Raw genomic sequence first — 16,523 nt, 5'->3', positions numbered from 1 at the left:
CATTTCCTAACAGTCTTGAAAGAACGTGAAAAAGTAGAATACGAATAGTGGAGGCTATACAATCTCTCACTGTCTGTGAAAAAAAACTTAATGAGACTTTCTGTTTTTAAAAAAATGAACATAAGATACAGAAACTGATGAATAACCTACAAAACTGACACAAAATAAGCTATAAAGATAGATAACTAGAAGATGACTTATGTAGCATTACAGTACACTCACCTCTTCATCACAAAACTAATCTAAAATCCAAAAATATTTGTCTGCAAAGCCCAGCACAGTGCAGAACTGGAGGAGGAAGTCAAGCAGGACCACCACAATGGCCTACCAGCTCTCCCTGGCTGGGATGTGTGTGTAGCATCACAGCCAGGTTCCCAGGGACTGCAGCTGTGTGTATACACACACACGTACATATATACGTATGGGGGCGGTATATATCTATCTACCTAAAACACACCCCAAAAAACCCAAACCCTTCCCTCAAAAAACTAAAAACATATGAGGCTCTCCTTTCCTCCTTCAACCAATTCTGAATGTAATTTGATTCTGGTTTGTTTTTTTTTTTTAATAAAATTTATTTCTGGAGTTGGAAAGCCAAATTCATGGTTTCAGTTATACCAGTGTGGTACTGTAACTTTATTTCAATGTAAGATAGAAGAATTCTGTTTTTTACTTAGAAAACATAATAGAAGTATTCAAAGTTTCCATTACAAATATTTGAAATATCAAAGTTCCTTTGTTGTCTACCAACCTCCCTTTGATCCTTCCTGGAGAGCTTGGATTTGAGCTGCTGCTGGCATTGCTTACAGTTTCCATTCGTGAAGATTTGGATTGAGACTGCTTGCCTGCTGACGAAAGAGGCTTATTAACTGCTCCAAGAACATTGGCTGCTTTGGGCTGAAACCAAAAATATATTTCCTTTATTTTAAGCTACACGTTCAGATATTGTTAACATGTACTATGCTTAAAATATTCACAGATTTCACTTTCTGCAACCATTATCTTAATTTTAACACAAAGTGATAAACATTTTCATATGAAAGCTACAACAGACACCAGAAGGAAGCTGAGGGAGCTGCAATCAAATAACTAGCTGCCACCAAAGCTGGTATTCTTCTCTCTACCCTTAGATTCTGTCCTCTTCCCATTGGTAGTACTGTGGGCTCACAGGACTGTGCAGTCAGTCACTGCATCACTTTGTGTGCCATTTGCTTTCTGCTGATTTATCTACCTGAACCAGCTCCCCATCTGGATCAGATAAGCACCTGGCCTAGCGAAGCAGAAATAGCAGTAGGACGGCCCTTTCAGCAAAGGAGACATTAAACTGGCAACCACATTAGTTTCAACTGGGAATAAATGAGAACCTCAAAAGCCAAATACTGTGGAGAAGATCCTGATACTTCTTGCACGGATTTAAAGATGTTAGGCTTTTAATAAGTGCCACAACGTCTCCAGACACTGGTGAGCTTCAGGTTATTAATTTAACTGGATTATCTTTCAGTCCTGCCAAATGCCTCCAGCTCATGCTAACTTTTGAGAGAGTAGAAAGAGCTCAATTACTCCTAAAGAGAATGCCAAACACCCATGTACAAAAATGCTGAATTAAAGACCATTCCCTATGTTTCTCACTATCCATCTTTTCCTTCAATATTAGATTCTAGCTATGTCTGCAGTTAGTGACAGCTACACAAAGTTCAACATGCACATCATATCAGCCTGGAGTGTTTCTTTCTCAGAGCTGTGGACCATAGAAGTTCTAGTTATACTTTTAAAACCAGAGGGGAATTTTACACTTACAAAGACTCGTTCTGCACTGAGCACAAAAAAAAAAAATAGCATATGCTTTCCAAAAATAAACCTTGGAGAACTAAATTCAGCTTAACAATTTGCATCTATTAGTTTAGAACTAAATGTTAATCAGTAAGTGTATGCTGAAAGAGCTTGAAAGCAAAGAGATTTTCAAATTCACACTGAACTGACTTCGTACTAAGGAGGGACTAACAGGGCCTGCACTACCAGCTGCTCCCTTGCCACAGAACCTACACTCAAAGCCTTCCTGCCCTCAGTGTTCCCTGCTTATATCCACTCCCCTAACACCCACCCAAGCTAGTCTTCCACTTGCAAAAATAAGACTCCCCAGACCAACTTTCATTTCATGTTCCTCTTGTGATAGTGAAGAAACTGAAAATTCTGGTGGTCAAATACACCTCTCCTGTTTGTTACAAAGTTTCAAATCAACACAAGAAGAGCTAGAGTACCTGGCACTAGAAATTAAAAATAAAAGTTAACTTAGGATTCAAAAGAATTTCAATGATGATCTATTCCAATCCATAAATGTTGACTTTCAATTTCTCGAAGAGAAATCTGCTTCTTTTTCTAGCTTGCATTGCTCCTTTATTAGTAAGTTACTGACAGCTAAGGCTTCATTAGCAAAGTTAAGGGTAATGAAGATGCTGCAATTTCGTTCTTTCTCAAGGTAAGAAATTAATGTTCTTTGTCATCTAGAACAGGACGCATTAATCCAGACGAAAACCACAGTTTGTCACTTCCTTTACCAGATTTTAATTTTATTCTGAAGAGTACCTGGGTTTAGTTTTAGTGAAGAAAGAACACTGCCATTTAATACATGCGTATTCTGAAAGAACAAATTAACAAAACTATAGAACAGTCAGTTATCTTATAAGATACTGTAAAATGGTATTCAGCTTTGCCAACGATTAAACATGTGATTTTTAAAATATTTTGTTAGTTTTCCATAGCTGTCACTTTGTATGCAACACTGTAGTCTTCTGCAGTCTAAAAAGGTTAACTATTTTGTAAACTTGACAAATATTATGGGTTGTATTGGGGGTTTCTTGGACTCTCTCCTTTTAAAGACAACAGGCTTTGCCTACTGTCGCCACAACCCAGTACAGACAGTAGCAGATTTCTCTTCTACCCATCTCTTTCTCTATACCCAGAAACAATCTGTTCTCTTAAACACAGAGTTTCATTAATTACATGCTAGTTTTCTTTAAAAAACAAAACAACCACAAAAAAACACAAAGAAAACAAACAAACAAAACTATCACTCCCCAAAAAAAAGACAAAGCAGAATGCAAACACAGCACCAAAAAAAATCCAACCCCCCCCACACCACACCTACCTTTCCAGGGGTGAAAAATGACTTCATTTCCGGAGGAAGATAATTTTTGGTGTTACTGAAATTCTGAAAAAAAAGGGGGTGGGAGAAATTACAGCAATAATCAGTGAACGAGAGATAGATGTAGATACACACATTCTGGAGACTGCACTGCAAGATTTTATTTACATCATTTATGCTTTTGAGTTTTTAAACCAGAGCAGTAATATGGAGGAAGGAAGACTGGGGGGAAGAGAAATTGGAGTGTGCACACATATATAATATATTTATAAAAACATATACACGCATTTTCAACTACAATATAAGAGGGAGAAGTCTGAAGTTACAAGAAATATTTAAGAAAAACAACACTGAATTACAACTAACAAATATTTAAACAGACTTATCTCAAGAAAAATTAAATGCCAAGCTATACCTTGTCAGGTTGAGTAAAATATCTGGCTGGAAGTACAGGGTCTTTAGGGGATTCCAAACTGTATGTTGTACTCTTTGACATAATGATATTCATTGCTACATCACAGACTGTATATAGTTTCTGTAAATAAAAAAATTTAAAAATCAAATAACACTTTAGAAGTTCATCGCAAATCTTGACAAAAGATAGTGTATCTTTTGTGCACAGGAGCACAAGAAATCACTGTTTAAAAGCAATCATCTTAAACATTTAACATTAGCCTGCATCTTAAACAGTGTCTCTCAGGATACTGAAACACAGACAGTAAAGGCAAAAGCATTTTAAGTCTAACAGCTGAAGACAGCTTGTTTTCATGATCTTTCTATACTTAAGAATAGTGCTTGCCATAGTTTCTAAGACAAAGCTAATTGAATGAACACACATATCCCACCCACCCACTACCCAAAAATCATCTCTGAGGGAAAAGCAGAAGTGTGATAAATCGCAACATTATGTGATGCTAAAACCACCAAAAAAAGGTTAGATACATGCACTACACAATACACACCAGAGATTTCTAATGTATTTTTCTTCCTCTATTAAGTTTACTCTTGCACTTCGGAAATTAAATACTAAAAAGCACTTTAGCAGATGATTTAAACAGTCAATTTTATAGTTTGTATCTATTTAGCGTTCAGTAGTCTTACTGAGACAGAAACAGAAGAACTGAAAACTATTATGACTCCCTTGCAAATGTGCAAGAATTACTGAAGCACAGGAAAATAACTGCCATCTAAACTAAAATAAATATAAACATTACAGTATATAAAATATCATTTCATACATACAATTCTATTGAAAGAAATTTTGAAATTGGTGTATAAACAAAAAGCAACTCCTTTCCATTAGCAGGCCAGAATTAAATGCAATTTCCAATCAAAAAGTATCACCTACTTCATTCATTTTTTGATCATCTGGTCCTTGAGCATCCTTAGTCTGTTTGATATTTTCTACCATTTTTCTGATAAATGCATGACTGTTATTTTCATTTTTAGCCATTAATATTTCCAGTATGAACCACAGGCACCTAAAGGAGAAACACAGTATCCCGCATGAATCAAAGTACAAGAGAAATTCCTTTAAAAAGCACATTTGAGAAAGTGATTTAGTCCAGCTTTTACTAGTATTATGAATTTGAACCAGTCTAACTCTGGGAAAACAATTCTTTTGGAAAAATGAAATAAAGATGAGCAAAAGGTGAAGGGTTCCTATATAAAATATCACAGAGCAAGCACTAAAAAAGCATCTATACTATTTCTCTCAATATTTTACAGAAGTAACTGGCATTATTATGCACACTGGACTGTGTAACAGGGCACCACAGTGAGTTAAAATTCCACTTAGAATAAAGTTGAAAATAACACTATTAAAAGTGGTCTTACTCTTTAATGTCCTTGAGTTGTTCAATGTCCTGGACTTTGACATAATCTGGGTCATGAGCTAGAAGATGGATAGTATAAGGAACAACATACTCTGGTAGAAGTGACAACAGTTTCTCTGAAAAGCAGAAGAAAGATGCATCAAAAAACTACATACCAAGAAGTATGCTTTTCTGCCAAAGAGGAGAGGGCAGATTTTGAGGTCAGCATGCATTAAAGTATAAACACAGGCCGGCCTATCATTTCTCTATGATGTTCCATTTCATGGCTGATGTGCATATGTTTCATGCATGCAAGAATTAAGGTTTTAAGTATCTCTCACTCAGGGTTGCATGTCTTCTAGCTATTTTGAGATACAGCTACAGTCACCTCCTACTCCCAATCCTTTCCTCAGTTAAAAGCCTATATTCTGAAGGACTTTGAAAAGCAGAAGTGAGGATGGATCACAAAATCCATGTTAACTGCAAGACGTGAGACCAGCACAACTGCAGGATAAGCTGCTACTCTTTCTTAAGACATTGCAGTGTCCAGCCCTGCTGTCCAGAGAACAAACAAAGGCTTTCTGCAGGGGCTTTGCAGTCAAATTGCCACAGTATCTGTTTCAAGTGGAGTGGGAGGTCACATGAAAGCTGTACCAAAGTACAGTCTGAAAGGCTCAATCCCACCTAAACAGAGCAGCACAACTGTACTGTGAGATTCAAAGCATTCAAATTTTTTTCTAGCATCCTCTGAGACTTTCAAGTAATCCTAAGTGAGGACTGCAAGAAAGTCTTTTCTCCATCATGACAGTCTGAAGGCCTATTCCCCTTGGGGATTCAAAAAGTAAGCGTTGTTGCCAATGACCCTCTCAGAGCTGCTATCACAGAATACACCTTCCATAAGGTAACAGATTCCCTGACCCAACCAACACCATGAGCGTGAACTCCAGCACCTCAAACATCATCGCCTAAGGGGCAAGGACAACAGAAGGACAAGTTGTACAACAACAGTGAAAAAACATTTTTCAGCAAACATCCACACTGCTTTCTTTAGTCTAATGCCTGAGAGAAATCAGCACACCTAAGTTATTAAACCTGTACCCTGTGCAACAGGCAAGACAATGGGAAAGGGAAGGCATCCCGGTATTCCATGTACATTGCTATGGCACAAGCATCTGACCTTCAGTGCTTGTGGCAAATGCAATACCATAGTATTGACATGACTTGAATGTACATGTGAAGGAAAGAGGGAAATTCCTAGCTCCGCTTTTGAAACCCCACATTTTGCAATAGTAAATGCATGACCAAGTCTGGAAAACCTTTCAGTAAACTTTTACCTATCCCATATTCGTTTATGAGTAACTCCAAACATTTGTAAATCATTATATACACTAATATATATTTGAAAACAATTTGAAAATACATTACAACACTAACATTTTTTCCTCCAATATATGTATTCATATGAGATGTGCTTGACAAATATTGTGCACATCAAACAAAATACACCATTATTGTAGATTTTACAAAGCTAACAAAGTAATTGTCATGCATAAGTCAAGTCTTAATCTATCCCTTTCTCAGAGGTGTGCATAAATAGGGGTAATGCAGAGTCTACATAAAATATATATAGTATATAAATTCACCCAATGTCTTCCTATTTCAAGCTGTATTTATGTAATTGAAATCCAGTGTACTTTGCAAAGCAGTTTTTAGTGTTTCAACTGACACTGCACTATTTAAAAACATCCTTTACTTCTTCAAGCACTGTCCTGCATTTTAGCCAGCAGCCGTTCACATTACTAAACAAAAAAATAAAGATGTGGCAGGGAAGGAAAAAAACATAATTACGACTTCAGAGCACTAGCAAAATTGGCTTGCCTTAGACATGCCCCAGACAAACCAACCCACTATTATTTGTACTAATTAGCAACTTCAATAGAATGCTCATCAAGAGCTCATAAACTCCATCTTTCAGTAACTTCCTGCCTTGGACAATTTCTCATATAACTATAACAATAATTCCAACTGAGTCTGGAAAATAAAATGAACTAGTTCCAGACAAAACAGGAAAAGAATAAATATTGATACATATTATATTTAACCCCTGTCATGACAAAAAAGAGTAGAAAAAAAATAGAAAAAAAAAATAGAACTTTTATCTCTGATGAAAGAAGACACTACCTGAAAGGTAGGGAGGCTTTCCTACCAGCACATAAAACTACAATGTGCCAAAACCCTTCACAAGAGCCCTTTATGAGCTTTTAGGAAGAAAACTTGCTAAAAAAAAAATATATATATATATCCTTACTCCTGTAATTTTTCTGCTTATTGACTTTCAAGTAAAAGCCCATCATGAGAACACAAAAATTCAAATGCAAGGCACATCTCTACCCAGATGAAACTAGTAACAGATACACAATCAAAATAAATCTCTTCTTGAGTGGCTTCCACTCTGAATAGCATTTAGAGGATTTAAGAGGGCCAAGAATAATTCCTGCCAGTCTATAAAAGGCCAGTGTGGAAGAAAGAGTCACATGTCTAGTACCAGTCTTTAAAAAGTTTTCCTCAGGCAGGGTATATCTACCATATTTTCAACAAATACTGAAATCTCCCCCAAAATGTCCAACAGATATCCTCCTCACCTGTAGAAGTTTTCAAGACAAAACGTGTAACAAAATCACACATTTATAGATTCAGATAAATAGCTGCAATAATCAAGGATGCAGATTTTCAATGGAAGTACTACCATCATTGCTACCCTGAGTTACTGCATGGTCAGCAGGGAGAGTGGCAGAGGGAGCCACACATTTAAATATCGTGTTAATTCCAGAACTGAGCTTTGGCTGACCTGCTCCAATATGGGTATTTTAGGATACAAACAGCTCAAGACATTTTATTTGCTGAAAGCTCAGACTGGTAAATCTGAATGGCACAAAGTTAACATTGGAATCCTCAAAAAATCCTGCAATCTATATTTAATCCAGACTCCCCACGCATTATAGCACATGTCAAATCAATGGCATCACTCATTTATTTCAGCAAGAAAAGAATTTATCAGGCACACTTTGAGGTCCTACTGGATAAAGAAAATCACACACACCTAGGTTCCTCTTAATTTCTTGCACAGATTTTTGATAGCAACTTTGCAACATCTATTTTAAACATATGAGAATTCTTGTATTTTCTGTCTACATAGCTAAAAAGAGTTTTCAACTTTCAGGGGTAATAGTCTTAAAATGACTTAGAGGTGTTCAATATTTTTTTCTTTTTTACATGTTATTGAGTGGGAGAAAAGTACCACTTTTTTCTTTAACTCATTAACAATACACAGAAGGATTTGTCTGCAGACTTATTCTCTGATCGAAGTCTAAGGGGACTAAGAAAGACTGACTGACATGGCTAATATAAAATGATTCATAAACAGAAGGAAATCAGTTATCTGACAGCATCTGAGATCAGATTCACGTAACAGGTCTGGTTTAGGCTAAAACCATGAAAAAATCCTCTTCATTTCACAAAGGTCAAACCATCAGTACTCTTTCAAAGAAATAAAACTTTCAAAACCCTTTATTCAAAAATGCTATAGCTCTTCATAAAGGCCTATTTTTTCCTATGACCATGTACCAGTGCTGTAATACTGTACATGTGTAGTTTTAAGTCAAAAGGGCTGATTTAAGAAAAGAAAAATAGCTGACGTGAGTCCATAATAACTTCCAAAGCATTCCCACAATCAGACTGCTGGCACTGAAAAGAAAGAATTGCATAAACTCATCCTGAAGTGCCTACAAATATAGCCCTTTGCCAGCATAACACAAGATGCTACTCAATACAGCAGTGCAAGGACAGTCTATTTACGTATTAAAGTTATGTATTAGTAATTGCTGAAGTAAAATTAATCATTGTCACTTAGAACATTATTAACATTATTAAGTTCAAACAGTACACATAACTGCCTTGGAAAATTACTTCAGTTCCAATATATTTACGCATAAGCATTTGTACGTTTTTAACAAAACTCAGAAGTTTTGAGCAGTGCCTGTCAAAGAAAAATCAAAAGAAAATCTGGACAAAAGGAAATCAGAAAACCTGGAAGTTTTCAGTTTTCATTAGATACCTCCAAATCAAATTTACAGTGGTTCTGTGCATAAAAACAGACAACCATCAATGTTTTCAGACTACTCACATTCATATTTGAACTATAGCACTTGTACCAAAGAGTGACTTCTATTCTCTTACCACTAACTGCTGCATGTTGCTTCAGATATTCCCTTCTGACATTTATGTTCTTCACAAGGCACTGCCTAGCATGAGCTCTTCTCTCTTTCACAGGATCTTTTGCACACAGTGCACAAATAGCCATATATTCTAGTGGCAGCCGTAGTCTAGAAAGGCCTTTGTGAAGTTTCTGAGCAAATATTTGTCTCACTTGGTAACATTCATCCTATTAAAAAAAAAAAAAAAAAAAGGCAAAACCAAAAAAGATAACAGTAAACTTTTCTGAAAGCAATATAGACTGTAAAATAAAGCATGGAAGCTCAGGTAAATACGCCAAAATCAATTAGACCTTGAAGCCACTGAAACATAGGAATTGCAAGGGGTTTATTTAATGCCGATTCAGAGCAATTTAACTGAACTCATCAGTTGAAGCTTCCTGTAAGTTCAGAAGAAGAGCTAAGAAATTGTGCAAGAAGATGTTGCACTCAGGACCCAAGGCATAATTTAGCACAGTACTAAGGCATGGAGGTACTGAAATTGTTTACAGTTGGGTCACTTGCTTTGTAAAACCAAAGTCAAAAATCTGCATGAAAATATTTTAGCCACCAGTAAGCACCACATGTTAATTTTACTGCTATGATTTCACACATTTTCATCAAGACATTAATAATAAAAACTGAATAAAATTCAACAGAATTACCAAATAAGGTGAAACACTGAATAGCGTACCAAGCCTTTCCATTATACTGTGGAAACCTATGCACTACAACTGACCACGGAAGATAATTACCTGTGTCTAACAGCTGCCAAACAACACAAAGTAAAATAATATGAATTGTAGTTTTACAGTTGATTAAGCAACATATTTCCAGAAAAGGCACAAACTAGTTTTGTTTCTTATGTACATACCACAAACCATTTACTAACACAGGACAAGAGAGCTTAACAAAAACACATGTAGAAAAGAGTTCGAAGAAAACATACAGAAAAGCTTAAGGTAAACAAGGTCACCAAAACAGCTTGGCATATTTAACCTGCCAAAAAGAGGTCAAGAGGAAAGATTTACCTCTAAATGTAAAGAAAAAAAGCTTTAACAGGAGTTAGCAGTTATTTTAGTCAAATGACAGTTTTGAAGTCAGAAAGAATCGAAGAAGGTTTCCAGTTATCAGTCAACTGGAAGTGCAGAGCCAAAACCCAACCATGGGCTCTGCTAAATTTGCAAATGGCATCAAAAGAGATCATGTAATAGATAAAATAAGCCTCCCTCTTCCCCCACCAAAAATGAAATCCAGAAAACACTTTTTTAAATCAAGCCCCATTTTCTCCTTTCTGCACTTCAAGCAATATTCCCTCTCTATGGACTGAAACCCTGAAACATCCACTGTAGCCAGAGTTGAAGCAACCCAAGCCCACAAACCCAAACCATGAGATCTGCTCAACATCTTTTGCCTCCTTCTAGCAAACCCACCACCCACAGGAGGCTAAGATAGAGCCCTCTTTTCTTCCTCAGTATCACCTAAGTCTAATGCCTTTAGGAAGCTTAGAAGAGACTGATGCCTAGTTGGTGTTTTCAGCAGGGAAACATCTCCTCTTTGCCTCAGAGGACAAGGGAGGTAGTTTGTTGTTACTGATGGCATTACGTGGCCAATTGGAATGATTATAATTTATCTCTCAATATTGGGAATAACCTTAAATCTGACTGAGCTACACAAGTTCACTAAGAAGAAGGGGGACAAAACTTAACTAAGGTATGCTATTTTTAACAGCATACACAAACTCCATAAATTAATCCCATTTTATATATCTATGTCTCTGCCAATTCATCAGAAGTTCACCATTTAAAAGTATTAAAAAATACATACTTGTAAAGCATCAAGTATCACACAGACATAGCTCTGATTCATCAATTACACCAACTTGAGTTAACAAAGAAAACTGAGAAAGCTCTGGGATTTTTTTAAACAAATGAAACTTAAGCAAGCTACAAGATTTATTCTAAATCCAATTAAATTGCATTTTCAACAGCAAAGCTTATCAGATCTTAAATCTGATCTTAAATCTGATCTTAAAGGCTGTTAAACACTGAAGTACTATCCTCAATTATTTTTCACTCTCTTTCAATATGAAGCTCTGCTGACATCAAAATTTCTTCTGGAGATCAAAGAAGTCAACTGCTGGTAACGTTATAAGACTGGCCAAATACATATGCAACTTATTTTAAAATAACTAAAATTACATGCATTTCATCATCATAAAGCCCCTGCTTACCACTGCCACTTTCATACAGTAATTAGTGACAAAATTTAGTTATCTGTTCTGCACTCCAATCATTATACAATACAAAATGGCAGCATCAGAGGGAAAAAAAACCACCAGCACAGAACCACAGCAGAAGCCGTGCAACCATTGCAGGACTTAAAAAGTAAGCTTTTTCCTTTTGTTTAATCTATTTTCTGATCTGCCCACTTAAAGAACCTTTGCTGTGAATTAAATAACACAAAACCAGATTTGGCCTAATTTGTGTCACCTAATTTGTGGCTAGACTTGAAATTGTTAAGAATAAATAAACTTTTAGAGTAATCAGTATCTACCATCAAGAAACAGATTCTCATACTAGCCACTCTAAGCATAAAAATATATGTATGCATATGTGCACATGTGAAATCTCAGAAAAAAAAAAAGCTCAATACAGTACCACTTTTAAGTGAAAAAGTCATTAAAGCTATTACAGCTACTCTGCATCTGAGCACCTCCACTGACAGTGAGAAAGGAAACTGGAGAAGACCTCAAAAACATCTAGAAAAGTTATTTGTAAGTATTCAAAATCCATTAGGAGCTGCTGTGAAAATGAAAGGTAAAATTCCTGACGTGACAGAGCTTACAATCTAAATTCTAGAAAACAACTTAGAAAGTCACAAAAGGCAAAGAAATATCAATAAATGAAGAGGGAAAAGTGACAGAAATGATACTACAGTGGAACAGATTCTCCTGGAAGTGATGACAGAGCATATGAATATCCCCAGGGAGGGGATTAAAGACACCCAACATGGCTTTACAAAGGACAAATCATGTCTGACTGGTCTAACCTTTTACAGTGAAGTGAATGTGCAAATGGATAAGGGATGAGCAATTTATGTCACCTGCCTGGATTTCCATAAGGGGTTTGACACAGTCATACACAACATTGTATATGGGTTTCAGAGATGAACTACTCAACTGATAAGAAAATGGCTGGATGGCCATGTCCAAAGGATTACAGTCCAAAAAATCAATGTCCAAATGAAGATCAGTAACAAGTGGCATGCTCAGGGGGAATACGGGAACTGGCATTGTTCATCTTCGTTAATTACACAGATAGGAGGGTTCAGAACATCCCTCAAAAAGACTGTGGATGACACTGAACCAAGTGGTGCAGTTGATACACTGGAGGGAAGGGATGCCACCCAGAGGAACCTTGACAGGCTTGAGCACTGGGCCCAGGGGAACATCAGGAGGTTCAAGAGCTCCAAGTGCAAGGTCCTGCACCTGGCTCCAGGCAATCCTCAGTATCCATACAGGCTGAGGGATGAAGGGATTGAGAGCAGCCCTGCAGAGAAGGACTGGGGTCACTCGTGGATGAAAAACTGGACATGAGCTTGCAGCCCAGAAAGCCAACCGTGTCCTGGGCTGCACCAGAAGGAGAGTGGCCAATGCAGCCAAGGAGAGGATTCTCAACATCTACTCTCCTCTCATGGGACCCCCATCTGGAGTGCTATGTCCAGCTCTGGAGCAATGGCTTTAAACTGAAAGAGATGAGGTTTAGATTGGACATAAGGAAGAGATTTGTTTACAGTGTGGGTGGTGGGACACTGGAACATGTTGCCCAGAGAACTTGTGGATGCCCCATCATTGGAGATGTTCAGGGCCAGGTTGGATGGGGCTTTAAGCAATCTGGCCTAGTGGGACGGTGTCCCTGACCACAGCAGGGGAGTTTAATGAGATGATATTTATGGGTTGCTTCCGATTCAAAGCATGCTATAATGCTATAGTAAAATGTGATACTAACTGGTTTATAAGTGTTGATAACCCTATTGCGTTCTAATTTCAGTCTCTCAAAATTCCCTTTTGAAAATTCAGGGAAAGTAAGCATTAGACACAAAAAAGGTGACAACACATCTGTTAGAATATCCACAAACAGTTAAGACTGTTACAGTTGGAAAATAGGTGATAAAAGTGAGAGATACTGATGAAATGGAGGGCAAAGAGCCTGCACTTAACATACTGAAAAGAGTATCAAAACAATGAAGCAAAATTCTGATAGGAACTACAAGGTTAACATCTGCAATAAAGAAAGATTTGCGGCAGGAGGGAAATGACTGAAGAAATGAACAGATTTTGATCACTGGGTTCACAAGAAAACAGAACGTGCAAATACTACATTGACAAGGCCAGTTTGGCATGACATTATCCAGCTCAAATATCCTTTCCAGAGCAGAGACAGAACTTATTTGTCATTACATTAAGTGCCTATTTTTCTCTCGACTAGTTTTGTTCTGAACTGTAAAAATCTTTAAAACTCGTTTTGAGACAAGATTAACATTTATATTCAGTTTTGGAATATGAAAACTGAAAAGTATCAGGCTTTGCTTTGGGTGTAAAGACCTTCAGTACTACCACTGAATTCCTGCTGCATTTTTGCTAGATTTCATCTGCTTAAGTAGTTTAAAGCTTTGTTCCACTTCTCTTGTTTTTCTTAGCATTTGGGAACTGAATAAGGGCTCCTTTCCATAGGAATACAGAAGCTTAAAATCCACATAAACATAGTTAAAACAATATACAAGCCTAATACAGATTGTCCTACTCTGGTACAGGAATGATTTTTCTAGCCTAACTGTAACCAACTCCAAGCAACTTAAGAAACTAAAAAAGATACTCCCTATGAAAATAAACAATATCCACACAGGAGCCATACCCTGTATTTTTTAATATTAAATGCCAATTTAAAGTCTTCTGACATTTAAAATGGGTTGCAGCTTTTAAAGCTTTAGCCAGACACAGGAATTAGGGTCTAGAATGGAATATCATTACTACTGCTGGTATTTTCTGGACAGGATTCCTTCCAGAGGATTTCTTGACTTCTGGAAAGCCAGGAGAACACCAGCAGTTACACGAACAACACCAACAGAAGTCCCTTCATGACCACCTTACTCTTGGGGTGTGAACCAATTTCTGTACAATTTGCTAAGTCTACAAGCCAGAAATAGACAGGATCCCTGTATCTTTACTTACAATTTGAGAGTTACTTTCTTACTATAGGCTAACAGGCAGAAGTCAAGGATGAAAATTCCAGCATCTACTAAGGAATCTCTCCCTATTTCTTCTAATATTTGAAGGATGCTAATTATCTTTGCAGACCTCTGCATTCCAAATATATTCTACCCAAGAAATTTTACTGAGAAACCAAGGTCACTGTTGTCACCACAGTTCAACATACTTTACATCATCTCATTTCAGCTTCTAGTAACGTCATAGTGCAGCTGGGGTATTACTTAAATACATACTGCATTTCTCAGCTTATCAATATTCTAACATTTGACTGCTCTAAGTTAGTACTCCCCCAATGGACAGCCCAGTACTATAGATCTAATTCTCATCCAAAATGAGTTTTCAGGATTACGTAGTGGAAAAATAATTTCATGCCAAGGCTGAATGTTTTACATAAAACCAGATTCACAGAAATATACATAACATACAACAATATACATCTGCTGATAACCCACAACTCCCAACAAATTTCCTTACATTTATGGCTAGTGCACACAGCTGGTATTGTTCTAAGGTGATGATTTCATGGTAACAAGGTTCTTGTGCCAACTTCACAATAGCATTCCCTGCAGCCAGCCTTAAGCGAGACATATCAGGTTTACTGAAAAACAAGCACATGGATTGTGAAGGTTAATTAGTAAAAAAAATTATGTAATTATTTGACTGAATGAAGTCAGTAAGTTTGCATCACTGAAAAACAAGTACTTAGAAAGAAGTTTCTGTGAACTTAGCCACCACCCCCATGCCAGCAGAAGCAATTTCAAACTCAAAGTAATTTTCATGGCACCACATTTTACAGCCTATTACCACATTACCATTACCTGGTCCCAGCTTGGCAATAAAAATCTTCCTTCAAATCTCCTAAAAGTTTCACATGGGTGTGAAACAGTTCTAGCTGTGTATTGAACCAGGACAGTCCATACTGCCCCTCAGAGACCATGTTTAGCAGTAAGATACTTCTGTTCAGCTTGCTGGTCCTCCTTCAGCAGGGCAGTCCTGCTAAAGAAGTGCCAGCCCATTTCTAGTCCCCTAAGTGCCAAACTTTTCTAGCTCAAAATTATGTTTCAGGCCAACATAAATTAAGATTAACTAGACACTGTAATACATGACTGAGTGAATTTTATTTTAAGACAATAGTAAAGTGTCTTTTGGATGCAACCACTAAAAATGTTGTATATCAGACGTGTGGCAAATTTTCTACAGCACAAAACTATGACATTCTAAACTCCTAAACCTTTTTAGTAATTTTACTCTTGGTGAGCTTTAGTTTAAGAAAAAATGCAGATCATATCTAATATCAATACTTTCTAGTAATACTGCTAGTGTCCTCTGATACTGAAACACTCTTATTTTTTGCTTAGTATAGACTAAAATCAAAATCCTACTACAAAGACATGCAAGATTCAGCCTAGCTCTTCTACCTAACTACAAATAGAAAATAAGTATAATCTTGAATTTTGTAGGACTGTTTGTGAGTTATAAAGTTAAAAAGAAAGACCTGGAAAGGGTAGTTTAGATACTGCTTATTGATAAAATTCAATATTAAAAAAAATACAAGGCTGGTGAATTTAACCTACACATGCTAACATTTCAAAGAAATCAGTTGTTGATTTAAAAGCAATTCAACAAAGTCATCAATCCTACTACTTCAAAGTGTGAAGGCTGAACAAGAGAAGGGATTTGTTTTCCAAGTGGGACCTTGCCTTCACCTTAGACTCCAGGCTGAACCGTGCTTTGAAATAAAAAAAGTAAGAAATTCCTTACACAGTCACAGAAAGGCAGAGTTGTGTAGATTTAAAAAGCATTTATGGCTGATGAGGGCAATAACATCACAATGATCACAACATGACTAATGGCCTCAATGGCATCAAATGGCTCCTGAGCCCTGCCATTTTCATTTAATTCAATAATCTTCAGCAAATTACTAAACATTGTTTAAAAGACAAATGCAAGCCATGAACACTAAAATTGACTCTCACAGAATGACCTCATATCAAGTACAATCCAGAAGATTATGTTCTATACTGAATGGACAATTTTTCTCTTTT

At 36.8% G+C, this 16,523-nt stretch overlaps 1 protein-coding gene across 4 annotated transcripts in view; it reads right to left on the bottom strand.

Moving 5' to 3' along the window:
- PDS5B (PDS5 cohesin associated factor B) overlaps positions 1-16,523 on the bottom strand; it is a 102,063-nt gene that overhangs the window by 12,246 nt on the left and 73,294 nt on the right. For all 4 annotated transcript variants that reach the window (XM_032099566.1, XM_032099568.1, XM_032099567.1 and 1 more), the window contains exons 24-30: positions 14,953-15,076; positions 9,193-9,397; positions 4,979-5,093; positions 4,491-4,623; positions 3,558-3,677; positions 3,146-3,208; positions 752-897 (exon numbers count right to left, since the gene is read on the bottom strand). In XM_032099566.1, the coding sequence (XP_031955457.1) occupies positions 752-897; positions 3,146-3,208; positions 3,558-3,677; positions 4,491-4,623; positions 4,979-5,093; positions 9,193-9,397; positions 14,953-15,076 (906 nt within the window). The remainder of the gene's footprint in view (positions 1-751; positions 898-3,145; positions 3,209-3,557; positions 3,678-4,490; positions 4,624-4,978; positions 5,094-9,192; positions 9,398-14,952; positions 15,077-16,523) is intronic.

The sequence above is a fragment of the Corvus moneduloides genome, chromosome 2 (genome assembly GCF_009650955.1).
Source record: "Corvus moneduloides isolate bCorMon1 chromosome 2, bCorMon1.pri, whole genome shotgun sequence".
NCBI lineage: Eukaryota > Metazoa > Chordata > Aves > Passeriformes > Corvidae > Corvus > Corvus moneduloides.
This window is presented reverse-complemented; position numbering and strand designations above follow the sequence as displayed.